At 44.1% G+C, this 18,913-nt stretch overlaps 1 protein-coding gene across 2 annotated transcripts; it reads right to left on the bottom strand.

Annotated features, from left to right (window-relative positions):
* Positions 1 to 14: 14 nt before the first annotated feature.
* On the bottom strand, positions 15 to 18,560 carry LOC129813920 (serine/threonine-protein kinase tousled-like 1-B). 2 transcript variants are annotated; one of them, XM_055866543.1, is made up of 22 exons: positions 18,430 to 18,560; positions 15,606 to 15,721; positions 15,360 to 15,428; positions 14,967 to 15,005; positions 14,774 to 14,849; positions 12,086 to 12,129; positions 10,364 to 10,465; positions 10,182 to 10,268; positions 9,982 to 10,074; positions 6,042 to 6,152; positions 5,809 to 5,945; positions 5,344 to 5,538; positions 5,152 to 5,218; positions 4,949 to 5,046; positions 4,486 to 4,567; positions 4,285 to 4,376; positions 4,101 to 4,190; positions 3,238 to 3,407; positions 2,760 to 2,895; positions 2,551 to 2,662; positions 1,561 to 1,668; positions 15 to 1,415 (listed from the first exon to the last, which is right to left on the bottom strand). In XM_055866543.1, the coding sequence occupies exons 1-22, from the start codon at positions 18,554 to 18,556 to the stop codon at positions 1,266 to 1,268; spliced, it is 2,301 nt and encodes a 766-aa protein (XP_055722518.1). In that variant the 5' UTR covers positions 18,557 to 18,560; the 3' UTR covers positions 15 to 1,265. The 2 variants fall into 2 exon arrangements, with proteins under 2 accessions (XP_055722518.1, XP_055722519.1); XM_055866544.1 differs by lacking the exon at positions 14,967 to 15,005.
* Between the last annotated feature and the right edge of the window lie 353 nt (positions 18,561 to 18,913).

Here is an 18,913-nt window from a genome sequence, read left to right as displayed (position 1 = left end):
GGGAAATAAGAGAATTATGTTTCTAGGCGTTTTGTCTTTTATTTATTTGAGAAAACCGGTGCAAACGGGGCACTGCCTAGTGAGAGTTCAGTCAATTGAGTGTGTTTGACCCTCTGTACAGACTGAGATTGCAGATATGTCGGTCCTACACATGAAATGTACATTGAATTTCCTCCAGATGATTTGAGTATTGAAACCTTAATCTTTACAATAACGCTGATCCTTATATGGTTTCATTGTGTTCTGCTAAACAGACTTCATTGCCTGAACAGGCCTAGCACTCAGCACATTGTAGAGGGATGGATCCACGGAGGACCTAAACTGCCTAAAACCAACTTCTTTCACACAGCCAGATTATATTAATCCAGGAGTAGATTTCATTCTTGATTCAAGTTCTAAAAACGTGACTTTATGAACATATTAAATATGAGCTTCTGTCCGACAGTCTGGGACTGAGGCTTAGCCTTAGTCCAGGACTATTTCAAGAAGTCATGTCCATAAAACCAAATCATCTTGATTATAAGTGCAATTTAGTCCAAGGTTTACTGTGAGTCTGGCAAACCAACTGATCTATTCTGGGGATTCAAGCCACATCCCAAATCGATCTCTAGCACCAACATACTGGTGTAGATCTGAACTGACTGCAGAGGTCTAAGCAATATGGAGAACATTCCACTTGGCCTATCCAGGCACAAGGTGCCGATAGTTTAATGCCTATCCAATCCCTTCAGATCTACAGGAAGTGCCTTCTATAGTAGAAGCTAGTGGTCTATTTAGGAATGGACTTCTGATGGGGATTCCAATAAACAACAAAACGTGTTGCTTTTTGTTTACAGTTTACCTCTCCACCAATAAGAGCCCAGTTCAACACTAGCAAGGGGTGTGGCCTAGCCCCACTTAAGTCCCCATGGCAACAGACACAGCATGTCCAATGGCATGCACAAGGGGTAGAGCTTATCTTCCTTCCTCTCTCTCTCTCTCTCTCTCTCTCTCTGTAAACCATGTACACCTTCAAGATCAGAACAAAGTGCAACATTTCTGCAAAGCTACTTGGAAACATTAGCAAAGTGTCTCCACCTCCACTCTGTCTTTCTCTTTCCCTGTCTCACGTGTCATCCATTCCATTCTATTCAGCCAAACAAATTCACGTCCCTTTCACAGTGGCTGGGGGATTCTGAATACCCAACACCACTCCATTTCCCATATTAGGATCAGTTCTGCTATAGGATTGGCCGGTGGGCCTGTCAGTCATGTCCATCAGCCAGTCAGTAGGAGGAGATTGAGGAGGAGGCGGGCTGAAGGGAGCCTGAGGAGTTGGTGCGTCTCATGTGAGGGAGGAGGTACGTGTCAGTGCCCAGCTGGTGAACGTCGAAACGAGCCTCCTTACGGTAGGCCAGACAGCGCCGGATAAACGCCTGACAAGGAGAGATAGAGAAGAAAGATGGAGCGAGAGATGTTAGTTCATCTATAGAATATGGATCAGCTTCTCATGCTTTGTCTGTCCTAGTCACATTCAGACATGTCCTGACGAGTGTACAATTCAGAGTGAGTATGAGTCACCTTGGCCTCTGTGCTGGCCTGGGGCTTGGCAGGGAACTGGACCTCGGTGGCTTTGAGGATGGTGTTCTCCTGAAGGATGTCCTGCTGAGACTGGTTATGGCCAAATGGCTGCATGAACACACACACAGTTAAAACAAAACTGAGGTATCACTGACTGGACCTAAAATTCAGCTTTTGATCCACCAACCACTGTGGTAAATTATTTTACAAAAAATTACAGATGAGCATGCTTTGCAATCTTTCTAAAACAATAACTGCATTATTAATAAGAAGTAATGTGGTATATTGTTTAATTTCATTTTTTGTGACCTGAGTCTTTTAACCGAAATGTCACAGATGAGACAAAAATGTTCACCTGCCCCTTTAAGGGCGGGAGGTAACCTCCAGTCATGTTTGTTCCTGTGAGATTGAGTCTGACTAGTTAGTGGAAGCATTGTCTTCTCTCCCTAACAGTAGAAACTCAAACATAGAAAAACAACCTCGCTTGTGAACAAAACAATGGAAATAGCCAAGAAACATAAGGACAAAGTCTCATTTCAGTAGATTTCTGCTTTAAGTAAATTAGACCAACTTTTATGCTTCTAAAAATGAATCTTTCCCCCAACTCTTCACGTGCCCCCAGCCAGGAAGTTTTGTAGCGCAATGTGGGATAGGCTATATAGGATTCGTAGTTCTTTGACTTTGTGCGATTAAATTACCAGCTATGAAACAAAACGGCAGAAATACTTTGAAAACAGCTACGGCAGTATTTATTTGACTATAAATTTGATCATAATTCACATTTTTTTTATTCACAAATGCGAGTGAAATGCTCAAACTGTGAAGCCCTGACCACCTGACCACCCGCCAACGTGGCTGGTGAAATAGACATCTCATCTTACCAATGCCAAAATCGACCCGCATTTGGCAGGTGTTAATTTTAGGCCCTGATCACTGAGAAAAATAAAATTAGTACACTTCAGAGGTACCCTAATGAGTGTGAATGCTTACTTTCCGTCCATAGAGGCACTGGAAGAAGATGACCCCGACCGACCAGACGTCCACCTTGTTAGAGATCTTAGGAGGCTCCTTGCCCACTACAAAACACTCTGGGGGAAGGTACCTGGACAAGAGGAAAACATGAAGAAAGCAATATACAATAGAAAAAACCTAATACAACTATTTGTGTGTCATGTCGTGTGTGTGTGTCCGTGTCTCACCAGTATGTGCCAGCTCCCTGTGAGGTGAGGTCCATGCCATCCACACCATAGTTGTCATCATCCATGATCTTAGACAGCCCAAAGTCTGTGATCTTTATCTCTCCACATGCAGTCCCATCCACCAGCAAGATATTACCTACAGACAAGAGGCGTGGGTTGAGTATGTGTGTATGTCACCTACACAAACATGAGTCACTGTGTGAACGAGTGTGTGTGTATGTGTGTGGTTGGTTTGAGGTTGTAGTGTGTGTGTCACTGGAGGTTGGTGGCACCTTAATTGGGGAGGACGGGTTTGTGGTAATGACTAGAGTGGAATCAGTGGAATGGTATCAAATACATCCAACACATGGTTTCCAGGTGTTTGATGCCATTCCATTTACTCCGTTCCAGACATTATTATGAGTCGTCCTCCCCTCAGCAGCCTTCTGTGGTGTGTGTGTAACTGGTTTGAGGTCGTAGCGGGTGTGTGTGTGTGTACCTGGTTTGAGGTCGTAGTGTATGATGGGGGGTTTGATCTCGTTGAGGTATCGCAGGGCGTTGACTATCTGCATGACGATAGACCGCGCCTCCTTCTCTGACATCAGCTTGTTCTGTTTCAGATAGAAGTCCAAGTCGTTCCCCTCACAAAACTCTAGAACCGTACAGAACCTAAAGACAGAGAGAAAGAGACAGAAAGAGAAAGCGTGAGAGCAAAATTGCAAGATTATGTTATAATGCTGTAATTGCATCAAATGGTTGTTTTTGCAACAGAATAGAGGGTTCTCATAACTCTATTGTGTTTGTGTGAACTGAAAGTGGCCCTCTGGGAGATTCAACACTGACAGGAGATTTATGATGTCTTTGGGTGATACCAGGGAGATGTCTCGGGGCCAGTCCCTGGTTTCTACACAATGAGAACAGTTTTTACAGCCGATACTTTCTGCTGTGAATTATAAGCATCTTTCATACAAATCTTAACCTTTTGACCCATTCCATACATCTGTTGTTTGTCATGTAGATTGAAGGAGGATGGACTTTGCTATAAAAGGCTGTGGCTCAAACCAGCTTGTTGAGTTCTCAGTGATCACCTCCAGGGGTGATTACCGACCAGCTCCATTACTGCACTAATTAAATAATTAAGTTAGATTGTTTTGAAGAAATCTAAAAGTCTCGCCTTTTGATTACAATAATTCCACCACAGGAGAAAAACAGAGAAAGAGCGTGAGCAAGAGAAACAGAGAAGACAATGGAGTCCATTAACTATAACCTAAGAGGCATCTCAACAGTCTAAAATGGCTTCCTCTCCTTCATCGGCACTGATGTGAAAGAACTGTACTAGGTTTGGGGTAAAATGTCACTTACGTGTCTGTATCCAGGGAGAAGTAGTCGTAGAGTTTGACTATTCTGGGATGGTCTAGCTGTTTGTGTATCCGGTATTCTCTACAGGCATGCCTGGGATAGAAAACAATATTGTGTGTAAGCAAGTCTGGTCAAATAACGTTTAAAACTTGGATGTAAACATGGTTGTAAATTCTGCGTCTCATACTTGTGGTAGTTCTCCTTCTTCTCCTCTCTCCAGTTCTTGTTGAGTTGGTGGATTTTAACGGCTGCGTAGCGCTGCTCAAACAGGTCAAAGGCCTGAAGACACAGAACACACATCAGACAAACACTCACAAGCACAGGTACAGTATGGATCTAGAATCACTTACTGATCATTCACAAGCACATACCAGCAGACAATCCATACCTTATAGACTTCACTGAAGCCTCCTCTGCCCAGCAGATACAGCAGCAGGTACCTCTCATTCAGAGTGGGGTGGTCTTTAAACCTGACAGACAGACAGAAAGACTGAACAGGCTGCTTCCTATAGCATAAAGGGATAGTTTACCCACATAACACCTACAAGAGCTGTGGCTCAGTCGGTGGAGCATGGCGCTTGCAATGCCAAGGGTCGTGGGTTCGATTCCCGCTTGGGCCATCCATATATAAAATGTATACACACATAAAGTTGCTTTGGATAAATGTGTCTGCTAAATGGCATATATTACAAGTATTATCTTTTGAATACCTAGAAAGTATGAACTGGGCAGTCAGCCACACTATAGCTACTGGCCTACGGATAGGTAGGCACTAGGGATGGGTTTTGAACCAAGAGACAGTGCTGGGGTCAGGACTTCTGTATGATTGCGTCTTCCTGTCCTGTACTTACGATGAGCTGTCCTCATTGTTGATCCTCTTTAGCTCTCGGATGTGGAGGTTCCTCACCCTCTCCAACCTCTCCAGCTCTGCCTGGATCTCAGCCTCCTCCTGAGAGACAGTCAACCACATTACTCAGACAGTCAATCTTATTAATTTTGGGATTCGGACAATAGTACTTTAAACAAACATGTTTGTGTTCATAGTGAAACCAACCTTCTTCAGGTGTCCCAGGCGAAGCTTGAAGATCTCCTCCTGCTCATGATACTCAGCCAGAGTCAACCTAAAAAACCCCGGTGATAAACGTCACTGCACCAACAACGCAAAAGCATGTGTATCCATCTGCCCATGCGCATGCATGCCTGTATGTACAAGTGTGTGTGTCCCTCAGTGTGTGTGTGTACTCACATCTGAGGCAGGGAGGGTTTGAGGAAGGGGTCGGGGTCATTGCCGTTTACAACCTTGGCTTTGCGTTGTTTGGGTTCGGATGTGGTTGCTAAGGAGAGGGAGGGGGAGGAGGAGGGGTTGGGAGGCTTCTTTTTGGCTAGCAGCTTCCTCTGACGCTCGATCTCCTCTCTCTGCTGGTTGATACCCTCCTGCTGCCTACACACAGAGTGTGTGTGTGTGTGTGTGTGTGTGTGTGTGTGTGTGTGTGTGTGTGGGGGGGGGGGTTATAAAGTGTTATAGCAGGTCATAAGAAAGTAATCACATATAACAGGTCATAAGAAAGTCATATCACACAACAGGTCATAGGAAGGTCATATCACACATAACAGGTCATAGGAAATGTTATCGTTTCATTATGCTCTGGAGAGCAGACCCATGTACATACAGTATATTATATGTGGGTTTGTGAAGTGTGTGTATTCTCACTTGACAAGGTTCTGGAATGCGTATCCGTCGGTCCACTGTTCAGTGTAGGAGGCTCCATGTCGTACAGTGGTGAAGTGACCCAGTCTGAGACGGTCCTGCATGCTCTTCTCTCTGCACGACTGCTTCTCCTGGGTGCTCTACATACACACAAATAAACGCCAGTTACACACACACACACACAATCGCACATGGGCTTGTGTCAGTAACAGACATCCACACGAACAAAACAACACCTTCTCTATGAGTAGTTTCTTGCTCATGGTGATGCATTTGTTCAGTCTCTCCTTGTATTTCTCCAGGAGTTTCTGCTGTTCATCAATCTGTCTCCTCAGGTCACAGTTGGCCTGGAGGGAAAACAATACATGTATCAACGCACAACAGTACACAACCTCTACCCAGCACCTGTAGTACCCTAACTAGTACAACCTCTACCCATCACCTGTAGTACTCTAACTAGTACCTCTACCCATCACCTGTAGTACCCTAACTAGTAACTCTACCCATCACCTGTAGTACCCTCACTAGTACAACCTCTACCCATCACCTGTAGTACCCTAACTAGTAACTCTACCCATCACCTGTAGTACCCTAACTAGTACAACCTCTACCCATCACCTGAGTACCCTCACTAGTACAACCTCTACACATCACCTGTAGTACCCTCATTAGTACAACCTCTACCCATAACCTGTAGTACCCTCACTAGTACAACCTCTACCCATCACCTGTAGTACCCTAACTAGTACAAATTCTACCCATCACCTGTAGTACCCTAACTAGTACAACCTATACCATCACCTGTAGTACCCTACCTAGTACAACTTCTACCCATCACCTGTAGTACCCTAACTAGTACAACCTCTACCCATCACCTGTAGTTCCCTAACTAGTACAACCTCTACCTATCACCTGTAGTACCCTAACTAGTACAACCTCTACCCATCACCTGTAGTACCCTAACTAGTACAACCTCTACCCATAACCTGTAGTACCCTCACTAGTACAACCTCTACCCATCACCTGTAGTACCCTAACTAGTACAAATTCTACCCATCACCTGTAGTACCCTAACTAGTACAACCTATACCATCACCTGTAGTACCCTACCTAGTACAACTTCTACCCATCACCTGTAGTACCCTAACTAGTACAACCTCTACCCATCACCTGTAGTTCCCTAACTAGTACAACCTCTACCTATCACCTGTAGTACCCTAACTAGTACAACCTCTACCCATCACCTGTAGTACCCTCACTAGTACAACCTCTACCCATCACCTGTAGTACCCTAACTAGTACAAATTCTACCCATCACCTGTAGTACCCTAACTAGTACAACCTATACCATCACCTGTAGTACCCTACCTAGTACAACTTCTACCCATCACCTGTAGTACCCTAACTAGTACAACCTCTACCCATCACCTGTAGTACCCTCACTAGTACAACCTCTACCTATCACCTGTAGTACCCTAACTAGTACAACCTCTACCCATCACCTGTAGTACCCTAACTAGTACAACCTCTACACATCACCTGTAGTACCCTAACTAGTACAACCTCTACCCATCACCTGTAGTACCCTAACTAGTACAACCTCTACCCATCACCTGTAGTACCCTAACTAGTACAACCTCTACCCATCACCTGTAGTACCCTAACTAGTACAACCTCTACCCATCACCTGTAGTACCCTAACTAGTACAACCTCTACACATCACCTGTAGTACCCTAACTAGTACAACCTCTACACATCACCTGTAGTACCCTAACTAGTACAACCTCTACCCATCACCTGTAGTACCCTAACTAGTACAACCTCTACACATCACATGTAGTTCCCTAACTAGTACCTCTACCCATCACCTGTAGTACACTAACTAGTACCTCTACCCATCACCTAACTAGTACAACCTCTACCCATCACCTGTAGTACCCTAACTAGTACAACCTCTACCCATCACCTGTAGTACCCTAACTAGTACAACCTCTACCCATCACCTGTAGTACCCTAACTAGTACAACCTCTACCCATCACCTAACTAGTACAACCTCTACCCATCACCTGTAGTACCCTAACTAGTACAACCTCTACCCATCACCTGTAGTACCCTAACTAGTACAACCTCTACCCATCACCTAACTAGTACAACCTCTACCCATCACCTGTAGTACCCTAACTAGTACAACCTCTACCCATCACCTGTAGTACCCTAACTAGTACAACCTCTACCCATCACCTAACTAGTACAACCTCTACCCATCACCTGTAGTACCCTCACTAGTACAACCTCTACCCATCACCTGTAGTACACTAACTAGTACCTCTACCCATCACCTGTAGTATCCTAACTAGTACAACCTCTACCCATCACCTGTAGTACACTAACTAGTACCTCTACCCATCACCTGTAGTATCCTAACTAGTACAACCTCTACACATCACCTGTAGTTCCCTCACTAGTACAACCTCTACCCATCACCTGTAGTTCCCTAACTAGTACAACCTCTACCCATCACCTGTAGTACCCTAACTAGTACAACCTCTACCCATAACCTGTAGTACCCTAACTAGTACAACCTCTACCCATAACCTGTAGTACCCTCACTAGTACAACCTCTACCCATAACCTGTAGTACCCTCACTAGTACAACCTCTACCCATCACCTGTAGTACCCTAACTAGTACAACCTCTACCCATCACCTGTAGTACCCTAACTAGTACAACCTCTACCCATCACCTGTAGTACCCTAACTAGTAACTCTACCCATCACCTGTAGTACCCTCACTAGTACAACCTCTACCCATAACCTGTAGTACCCTCACTAGTACAACCTCTACACATCACCTGTAGTACCCTCACTAGTACAACCTCTACCCATAACCTGTAGTACCCTAACTAGTACAACCTCTACCCATAACCTGTAGTACCCTAACTAGTACAACCTCTACCCATCACCTGTAGTACCCTCACTAGTACAACCTCTACACATCACCTGTAGTTCCCTAACTAGTACAACCTCTACCCATCACCTGTAGTACCCTCACTAGTACAACCTCTACACATCACCTGTAGTACCCTAACTAGTACAACCTCTACACATCACCTGTAGTTCCCTCACTAGTACAACCTCTACACATCACCTGTAGTACACTAACTAGTACCTCTACCCATCACCTGTAGTATCCTAACTAGTACAACCTCTACCCATCACCTGTAGTACCCTACCTAGTACAACTTCTACCCATCACCTGTAGTACCCTAACTAGTACAACCTCTACCCATCACCTGTAGTACCCTCACTAGTACAACCTCTACCCATCACCTGTAGTTCCCTAACTAGTACAACCTCTACCCATCACCTGTAGTTCACTAACTAGTACAACCTCTACACATCACCTGTAGTTCCCTAACTAGTACAACCTCTACACATCACCTGTAGTACCCTAACTAGTACAACCTCTACCCATCACCTGTAGTTCCCTAACTAGTACAACCTCTACACATCACCTGTAGTACCCTAACTAGTACAACCTCTACCCATCACCTGTAGTTCCCTAACTAGTACAACCTCTACCCATCACCTGTAGTACCCTAACTAGTACAACCTCTACCCATCACCTGTAGTTCCCTAACTAGTACAACCTCTACCCATCACCTGTAGTACCCTAACTAGTACAACCTCTACCCATCACCTGTAGTTCCCTAACTAGTACAACCTCTACCCATCACCTGTAGTACCCTAACTAGTACAACCTCTACCCATCACCTGTAGTTCCCTAACTAGCACAACCTCTACCCATCACCTGTAGTACCCTCACTAGTACAACCTCTACCCATCACCTGTAGTACCCTAACTAGTACAACCTCTACCCATCACCTGTAGTACCCTAACTAGTACAACCTCTACCCATCACCTGTAGTACCCTCACTAGTACAACCTCTACCCATCACCTGTAGTACCCTAACTAGTACAACCTCTACCCATCACCTGTAGTTCCCTAACTAGTACAACCTCTACCCATCACCTGTAGTTCCCTAACTAGTACAACCTCTACCCATCACCTGTAGTTCCCTAACTAGTACAACCTCTACCCATCACCTGTAGTTCCCTAACTAGTACAACCTCTACACATCACCGGTAGTACCCTAACTAGCACCTAAACTCACCCTAAGCAGGTCATCTATGCGTCCCTCTTTCTTCTCCAGGTCCAGACTCTTGTTGCTCTCTAGAGCAGCCAGTTTCAGACCTGTCAACTCTGTCTGGAGAGAGACAGGAGAGGAGTAGGTGAGAAAAAAGTGTGACAGGTGTGAGGAGCGTAAGAAGATGCGATAAGAGTGTGAAGAAAGAGAGAGTGTGCAAGTCTTACCTGAACACACTTGCTGGAGGAGGCTTTGTGGTTCATCAGGTGATCTCCGAAACACAGACTGGTAGGAGAGGAGCTGTTCTGTCTGATCTACAGAGAGGCAACACACATACAACACTGTTATAAACAAGGTGATGAAACACACACCAAAGCCCAAAAAGGTCCTACCACGTGTGTATACATACGTTAGAGCCAGGTGCAGAGTGAGCACCGTGGTGGGAGTTCTGTGGTGAGCGGAGGAACTGGGGTAGAGCCCTCACCGGACTGGAGCCACTCCCCCCCTGGAACTACACACAGGAAACAGCAGGGTGAGGAACAGGAAGTGACATCACATACATATTGCCCAGCAATACACTATGAAAGTCCCACCTACTTCTTGGATCATGCCCATACTGTTTTTGAATGCGTTCATTTAAGATATATGTACAATTACATTTGTATTTGTGGATTAATTTTGTTCTACCTAATGGCTTTCATTAAAGTTTTCCATTCTCCCAAGTGACGCAGCGGTCTAATGCTTCCAACACACCGACAGCGTCGTTGCGCAAAATAGTCGCAGCATCATCTGGATATGTATGCAACAAAAGTTCAACATTCACCTTCTGCTACATTTCTGTCAAACCGTTTACGCATACAGTTTGACGCATACATTCGATAAATCCAACGTATGCACCACAATGAACGCACTGCAGCTGCCTCTGCAACACTGCAAGGCAAACGCAGCGTTTCATTTGAAATGAATGTAATTCTGGTGTACCAAAATGCAATGACGCTGTCGGTGTGTTCGAAGTGTAAGGCGCTAGAGCCGTCACTACAGACCCAGGTTCGATCCCAGGCTGTGTTGCAGCCGGCCGTGACCGGGAGACCCATGAGGCAGCGCACAATTGGCCCAGCGGCGTCCGGGTTAGGGCAGGGTTTGGCTGGCCGGGATGTCCTTGTCCCATCGCGCTCTAGTGACTCCTGTGGCAGGCCGGGCGCAATGCACGCTGACTTCAGTCGCTAGTTGTACTGTGTTTCCTTCAACACATTGGTGCAGCTGGCTTACGGGTTAAGCGGGTAGTGTGTCAAGAAGCAGTGCGGCTTGGTTGGATTGTGTTTCGGAGGACGCACTCGACCTTCGCCTCTCCCGAGTCCGTACGGGAGTTGCAGCGATGGGACAAGACTGTAACTACCAATTGGATATCACGAAAAAGGGGTAAAAAGTACCAACATTTCTATATATATTTTTTTTATATACACATACACACATATATATATATACAAATCTCAAAATAAAACGAGAAATAGAAAAATATATATAAATATATTATTACAATAATTATAATAATAATAAAGGGTTTCCATTGCATTTTATTTTTCATTATGGAAAACCTTAAAGGCATTGGGTAAATAATACACTAATAGGAATATAATTTTACATGCATCTTAAATGACTGCTTTCTCAAATATTTGAGGACATACATACATTTGAGGACAAATTTGTGGAATCCCATTCTTAAAACAGCAAGGGACATGATCCAGGAAGTAGATGGGACTTTCATAGCGTATAGAAGAATGCCTCAAGTTGGGAAATTCCCAATGTCAATCAATCACAATGATCACACCACGACCCAATCACAATCATCTCACTTAACCTAACATAGCAGGCGTAGAAAGATGCCTGAGCCGAGTCCCTACTTCCATTTTTCAGGGGAAATGGAAGTTAGATTGAAAATACTGTATCCCTGAAAACAGGATGTTAGCATTTTCTGGCAACTCCACATAAGCTGCATCTCACTAGACATCTTGCGAGTCAAGACCAACTAGCTTGGCCCATGGAAGGCTTACATTTAGTTTAACTTACACAGAGCGAACACAAAGTGCATATAAATAACGAGTCTGGAACAACTACATAATACGACACTCACATCAAAGTAGTCACTGATCTTGGGCCCCCGTGTGGAAGTCTTCCCTGTGGTAGAGGAGAACACAGAGCAGATACCGTGGGTTAGCAACGCATTAACACAGATACAGAGGTTAGCACAGCCCAGGGACCTTACAACAGAATGTAACAATGACCTTGTTTAACGGAGAGTGACATTCAGAATATACACTACATGAAAAATGTATGTGGACACCTGCTTGTCGAACATCTCATTCCAAAATCATGGGCATTAATATGCCTCTGATGCTAAAACAGCCTCCAGTCTTCTGGGAAGGTTTTCCACTATATGTTTGAACATTTCTGCCAGGACTTGCTTCCATTCAGCCACAAGAGCATTAGTGAGGTCGGGCAATGATGTTGGGTGATTAGGCCTGGCTCGCAGTCAATGTTCCAATTGATGCCAAAGGTGTCCGATGGGGTTGAGGTCAGGGCTCTGTGCAGGACACTCAAGTTCTTCCACACCGATCTCGACAAACAATTTCTGTATGGATCTCGCTTTCTCGCTTTGCTGAAACAGGAAAGGGCCTTCGACAAACTGTTGCCACAAAGTTAGAAGCACAGAACCGTCTAGAATGTAATTGTATGCTGTAGCGTTAAGATTTCCCTTCACTGGAACTAAGGGGTCTAGTCTGAATCATGAAAAACAGACCCAGACCATTATTCCTCCTCCACCAAACTTTACAGTTGGCACTATGCATTGGGGCAGTTAGCTTTCTCCTGGCATCCGCCAAACCATGATTAGTCTGTCGGACAGCCAGATGGATAAGTATGATTCATCACGCCAGAGAACACGTTTCCACTGCTCCAGAGTCCAATGGCGGAGAGCTTTACACCACTCCAGCCGACGCTTGGCATTGCACATGGTAATCTCACATGGATCTTATCTTGTGTGTGTGTGCAGCTGCTAGGCCATAGAAACCCATTTCATGAAGCTCCCGGCGAACAGTTCTTGTGCTGATGTTGCTTCCAGAGGCAGTTTGGAACTCGTAGTGAGTGTTGCAACCAAAGACAGACAATTTTTACACACTATGAGCTTCAGCACTTGGCGGTCCCGTTCTGTGAGCTTGTGTGGCCTACCACTTCGCGGCTGAACCATTGTTGCATCTGTAACGGATGTGAAATGGCTAGCTAGTTAACGGTGGTGCGCGCTAATAGCGTTTCAATCGGTTACGTCACTCGGTTTGAGACCTTGAAGTAGTGGTTCCCCTTGCTCTGCAAGGGCCGTGGATTTTGTGGAGCGATGGATAACGATCCTCACGCCCGGGTCGGGGCGAGGGGACGGACGTAAAGTTAAACTGTTACATTCATCTAGATGTTTCCACTTCAGAATAACAGCACTTACAGTTGACCGGGGCAGCTCTAGCAGGGCAGAAATGTAATGGACTGACTTGTTGGAAAGACGGCATCCTTTGATGGTGCCACGTTGAAAGTCACTGAGCTCTTCGGTAAGGCCATTCTACTGACAATGTTTGTCTATGGAGATTGCATGGCCGTGTGCTCGATTTTAAACACCTTTCAGCAACAGGTGTGGCTGAAATAGCCTAATCAACTAATTTGAAGAGGTGTCCACATACTTTTGTATGTATAGTTTACCTTGTTTAACTGAGTGATAACATGTGACATTCAATATATCTTGTTTAACTGAGTGATACCATGTGACATTCAGAATATACATTGTCTAATGGAAGGGCCCGACTACCGACAGGGAGCTTGCGAGTGAGTGACTTTGAAATTAAAATAAATCAAGTACCAAGGAGAATCTAAAAATCCTGACCAGATCATTTCACCCCTGTTTATAATGACTGTTGTTTTTAGTTTTATTTAATTTAAACATTTATTTATTTTTGACAGGGACTCAAGTTGAGACCAAGGTCTCTTTTACAAAGACACACACATCACATACAAATATAAAATGCAAGACAGGATTACAAAACACAATCCTAGAAAACAGGTACAGTGCCTTAAGAAAGTTATCATACCCCTTGACTTATTTCACATTTTGTTGTGTTACAGCCTGAATTCAAAATGGGTTAAATAGATTTTTCTCCTCACCCATCTAGACCCCATAATGACAAAGTGAAAACATGTTTAGAAACTTCAGCGAATGTATTGAAGCGTTGGATTACTAACCAAAAGGTTGCAAGATCGAATCCCCGAGCTGACAAGGTAAAAATCTGTCATTCTGCCCCTGAACAAGGCAGTTAACCCACTGTTCCTAGGCCGTCATTGAAAATAAGAATTTGTTCTTAACTGACTTGCCTAGTTCAATGGAAATATCTTATTTACATAAGTATTCACAGCCCTGAGTCAATACATGCTAGAATAATCTTTGGCAGCGATTACAGCTGTGAGTCTTTCTGGGTAAGTCTCTAAGAGCTTTGCACACCTGGATTGTACAATATTTGCATATTATTCTTTTTAAAAGTCAAGCTCTGTCAAGTTGGTTATTGATCATTGCTAGACAGCCATTTTCAAGTCTTGCCATAGATTTTAAAGCAGATTTAGTCAAAAGTGTAACTAGGCTATTCAGAGTTGTTTTGGATTTGCCTTAAATTTAATGCTTTGAATTCATGACACAAAGTTGGTTTCTTTGCCAAATTTCTTCCAATTTTAATGCCTTTTTGCAAGGGGTGTGCATACTTTCTGAAGGCACTGTATGTATGTGTCATACCCTGGCTGTTCTCCGATTGGATGTCAGCTTTCCTCTTCCTTCCTCTGGGCGACTCAGAGTGCTTCTTCTCAGGGGTCTGAGAATAAACAAATAGTAAATCACTTTTCTGACATTCGTGTCCCCTTAGGAAGAGAGTGTATGAATGTGTGTGTGTGTGTGGGGGGGTAGGACAGTAGGAAGGAAGAGTACATACAGAATATGCAGGAGAACTCCCCCTCTTCATATCAGAGTTCTAGGGAGAGAAAGATACATTAAAAAGAGTGAGGAGAGGGTGAGATAGGGATGGAGGAAAGAGAGCGAGGACGGTTGAAAGAGGGAGGAAAGAGAAAGATTGAGGTGGGTCATGCAAGGACAAACAAAGATATCATTCAGTCTCCTGATTAAATGTCCATGGTTCCAAAAATGTAAATGGCTACATAGACAAAATGCCTGCCTTCCTTGTCTCCACTCAAACAAAATGGCGTCTTTTCTTTAAACAGCGAGTAAGCCACCTGTGTGTCGGTGATATGGTGTGACATCTAATCACTGAAACTAGGCCAGACCTGTCCCTCACTGACATCGTCTCTGCATAGTGTGTGTGTCTCACCTCTGACTCTTTGTCGCTGGAAGAGCCGAGACTGCCATAGCTGTGGTTGGAGCACTCGTTGGCCAGACCCTGGACATACAGACAAGTCAGACATAAATGTTTAAGAGTGTGTGTAATGTGTGATTTTCATGTGCTTGTCATTCAAAAAGCTTTTTGGTGTGTCTGGTATGAGTAAAAACTTGCACGTGTGCGTTATAGTATTTATGTGTGAGATAGTAATTGCGTAATAACGGGTGTGTCTGTCACCTTGGCCCCGCCGCTGGCGCTGCTTCCTACGGTGTTGCCGCTGACCGCACCCATGAACCTAGCCTCCAGAAGCTCCTGCCTGCGAGGGTCCAGGCTGTGCAGCTCCTCCATGGGGCCTAAACACAACATAAGACAAGGCTACATATGGCTATGTAAGGGTACAGCAAACTGTATCCGACTGTCTCACACTACTATCCACTTCAAATAAGTGCACATCAGATAAGTGCAAACGGTTTGAGTGCAGTGCACCTCACCAGTCCCACATCAACTTAGCCTATCTGCATTTAGTGAACACATTATGGACAGCACTAAGCTATAGCACTTACAGTACCAGTCAAAAGTTTGGGCACACCTATTCATTCAAGTTTTTTTGTTGTTGTTTTTTTTACAATTTCTACATTGTAGAATAATAGTGAAGACAATAAAACTATGAAATAACACATATGGAATCATGTAGTAACCAAAAAAAGCATCAAACAAATCAAAATATATTTTATATTTGAGATTCTTCAAAGTAGCCACCCTTTGCCTTGATGACAGTTTTGCACACTCTTGGCATTCTCTCAACCAGCTTCATGAGGTAGTCACCTGGAATGCATTTCAATGAACAGGTGTCCCTTGTTAAATGTTAATTTGTGGAATTTCATTCCTTCTTAATGCGTTTGAGCCAATCAGTTGTGTTGTGACAAGTTAGGGTTGGTATACAGAAAATAGTCCTATTTGGTAAAAGACCAAGTCCATATTATGGCAAGAACAGCTCAAATAAGTAGAGAAACGACAGTCCATCATTACTTTAAGACATGAAGGTCAGTCAATCCGGAACATTTCAAGAACTTTGAAAGTTTCTTCAGGTGCAGTTGCAAAACCATCAAACTCTATGATGAAACTGGCTCTCATGAGGGCCGCCACAGGAAAGGAAGACCCAGAGTTACCTCTGTTGCAGAGGATAAGTTCATTTGAGTTACCAGCCTCAGAAAACACAGCCCAAATAAATACTTCAGAGTTCAAGTAACAGACACATCTCAACATCTACTGTTCTGAGTGGACTGTGTGAATCAGGCCTTCATGGTCAAATTCCTGTTAAAGAAACGACTACTAAAGAACACCAATAAGACTTGCTTGGGCCAAGAAATGCGAGCAATGGACATTAGACCGGTGGAAATCTGTCCTTAGAGTTTTGGTTCCAACCACCATGTCTTTGTGAGAGGCAGAGTAGGAGAAAGGATCTCCGCATGTGTGGTTCCCACCGTGAAGCATGGAGGAGTAATAGTGCTTTGCTGGTGACACTGTCAGTGATTCATTTAGAATTCAAGGCACACTTAACCAGCATGGCTACCACAGCATTCTGCAGCGATACGCCATCACATCTGGTTTACGCTTAGTGGGACTATCATTTGTTTTTCAAAAGGACAATGACCCAACACACCTCCAGGCTGTGTAAGGGCTATGTAACCAAGAAGGAGAGTGATGGAGTGCTGCATCAGATGACCTGGCCTCCACATTCACCCAACCTCATCCCAACTGAGATGGTTTGGGATAAGTTGGACTGCGGAGTGAAGGAAAAGCAGCCAACAAGTGCTCAGCATATATGGGAACTCCTTCAAGACTGTTGGGAAAGCATTCCAGGTGAAGCTGGTTGAGAGAACGCCAAAAGTGTGCAAAGCTGTCATCAAAGCAAAGGGTGGCTACTTTGAAGAATCTAAAATATATTTTGATTTGTTCAACACTTTTTTGGTTACTACATGATTCCATGTGTCATTTCATAGTTTTGATGTCTTCACTATTATTCTACAATGTAGAAAATAGTCAAAATAAAGAAAAATCCTTGAATGAGTAGGTGTCCAAACTTTTGACTGGTACTGTAGTATGTATCAGGTGTCAACAGTATGTTAGACTGTGTGACCAATACGACTTAGCAGTCAGTATTGGGTACTGGTACAAGCACATTAGCTCAGATTCAACAGCTGAGCTGTGGGCCTGAACTTCAACTCAATGTCTGACACTGACACACACACACACACCTTATGACAGAGGTGCAAGTAAAGTGAAACCAGACAACAGTTATAAAGCATTGACAACTGACAAGCACTAAATATGTCCACAGGAATACCACATCCAGGCCTCATCTTGACCCCAGCCCAGCAGGAAGCCATAGTTACATTGTTATTACAATCCCAATTGGAATATTTTGCAACAGTAACAATTGTGACACACTAATATACTAAAGTAACGTGAGCCTCTGTGACAAACTTCCGTTCCGATGGCATCAGAGTCACAGACTTTAGTTCTGTTGCATGACAGCAACATTATATTCTTGTTCTGATGTTGAAGTGATCAGAATATAGGCCTAAACTTCTTTGTTTGGCAAAGAACAAGGAATTTTAATTCCTCATAACTCAGTGGATTCGCATGGACCTGCAGTAGCATTGCTGTTCGACGGAAGACTAAAGGCAACTAGCTACCCACAGCTGTTAATCAGAGGTCTCGGCAACATCACTAGCTAACTACATAAACAATGCCTTGGGCTTGGCCATCTGTCGGTCCAGCGGTCTAGACTGCTCTCAGTCCTACTTGTTTTCACTCAATCGGTCTGCTCCTGTCTGAATATTCCATCGCTATTGTTCTACTGTAGCTGAGTGCTGACACCTTTATAGCGAGGTAACGTTAGCTAGCTACTGTACTGACTGTAACTGACAAGGTTCGGCCATCAATTCGCGGCATCCATTGACATCCATATTCCCGTCGAATTGGGGAGATATAACTGGAAACAGTATCCATTTCCCATCGAACAGACTTCGACGAATGACATCGTTGCTGAATTTACCTTCCTTGGTCTTGGTGGTCGCCGTTATGTGTTGTTGAGAAATCGTTAGGGACGAGGATAGCTGCGACCAAGATGGCGTCGCCTCCAAACTTCCACCACCACTTCCACTGTTACTTTGGACACTCATGAAGCCACTTTACTAGTGAGAGAGCAGACACACGGGCGTCCGTGCAAATCCGAAATCCCAAAAGTGCATCCACCATCAGGCAACTGCTACATAGCCACGGAAATCAATCTAATTTTTACCATTTTTTTGTAAACATTTATATTTCAGTAAGCTCTGCAGTGCGTATGCGTCTTGAAGTAGCATGCTAGGATAAAATGTAACCTTTGCATCGATCGAGCGGCTGTCAGCATCAGTTCACGAACACTGCTCCAATCCTGGAATAGGCTATCGCGAGGTTAGCGCCATAGCAATATATCAATAGAACCGATATCCAATTAGACCGTTCGAAGAATGTATGGTCAATCATTATCATCTCAA

The sequence above is a fragment of the Salvelinus fontinalis genome, chromosome 17 (assembly GCF_029448725.1).
Source record: "Salvelinus fontinalis isolate EN_2023a chromosome 17, ASM2944872v1, whole genome shotgun sequence".
NCBI classification, from domain to species: Eukaryota; Metazoa; Chordata; class Actinopteri; order Salmoniformes; family Salmonidae; genus Salvelinus; species Salvelinus fontinalis.
Note: the sequence above shows the minus strand (reverse complement) of the source record. Positions and strands in the feature narration are given on the sequence as shown.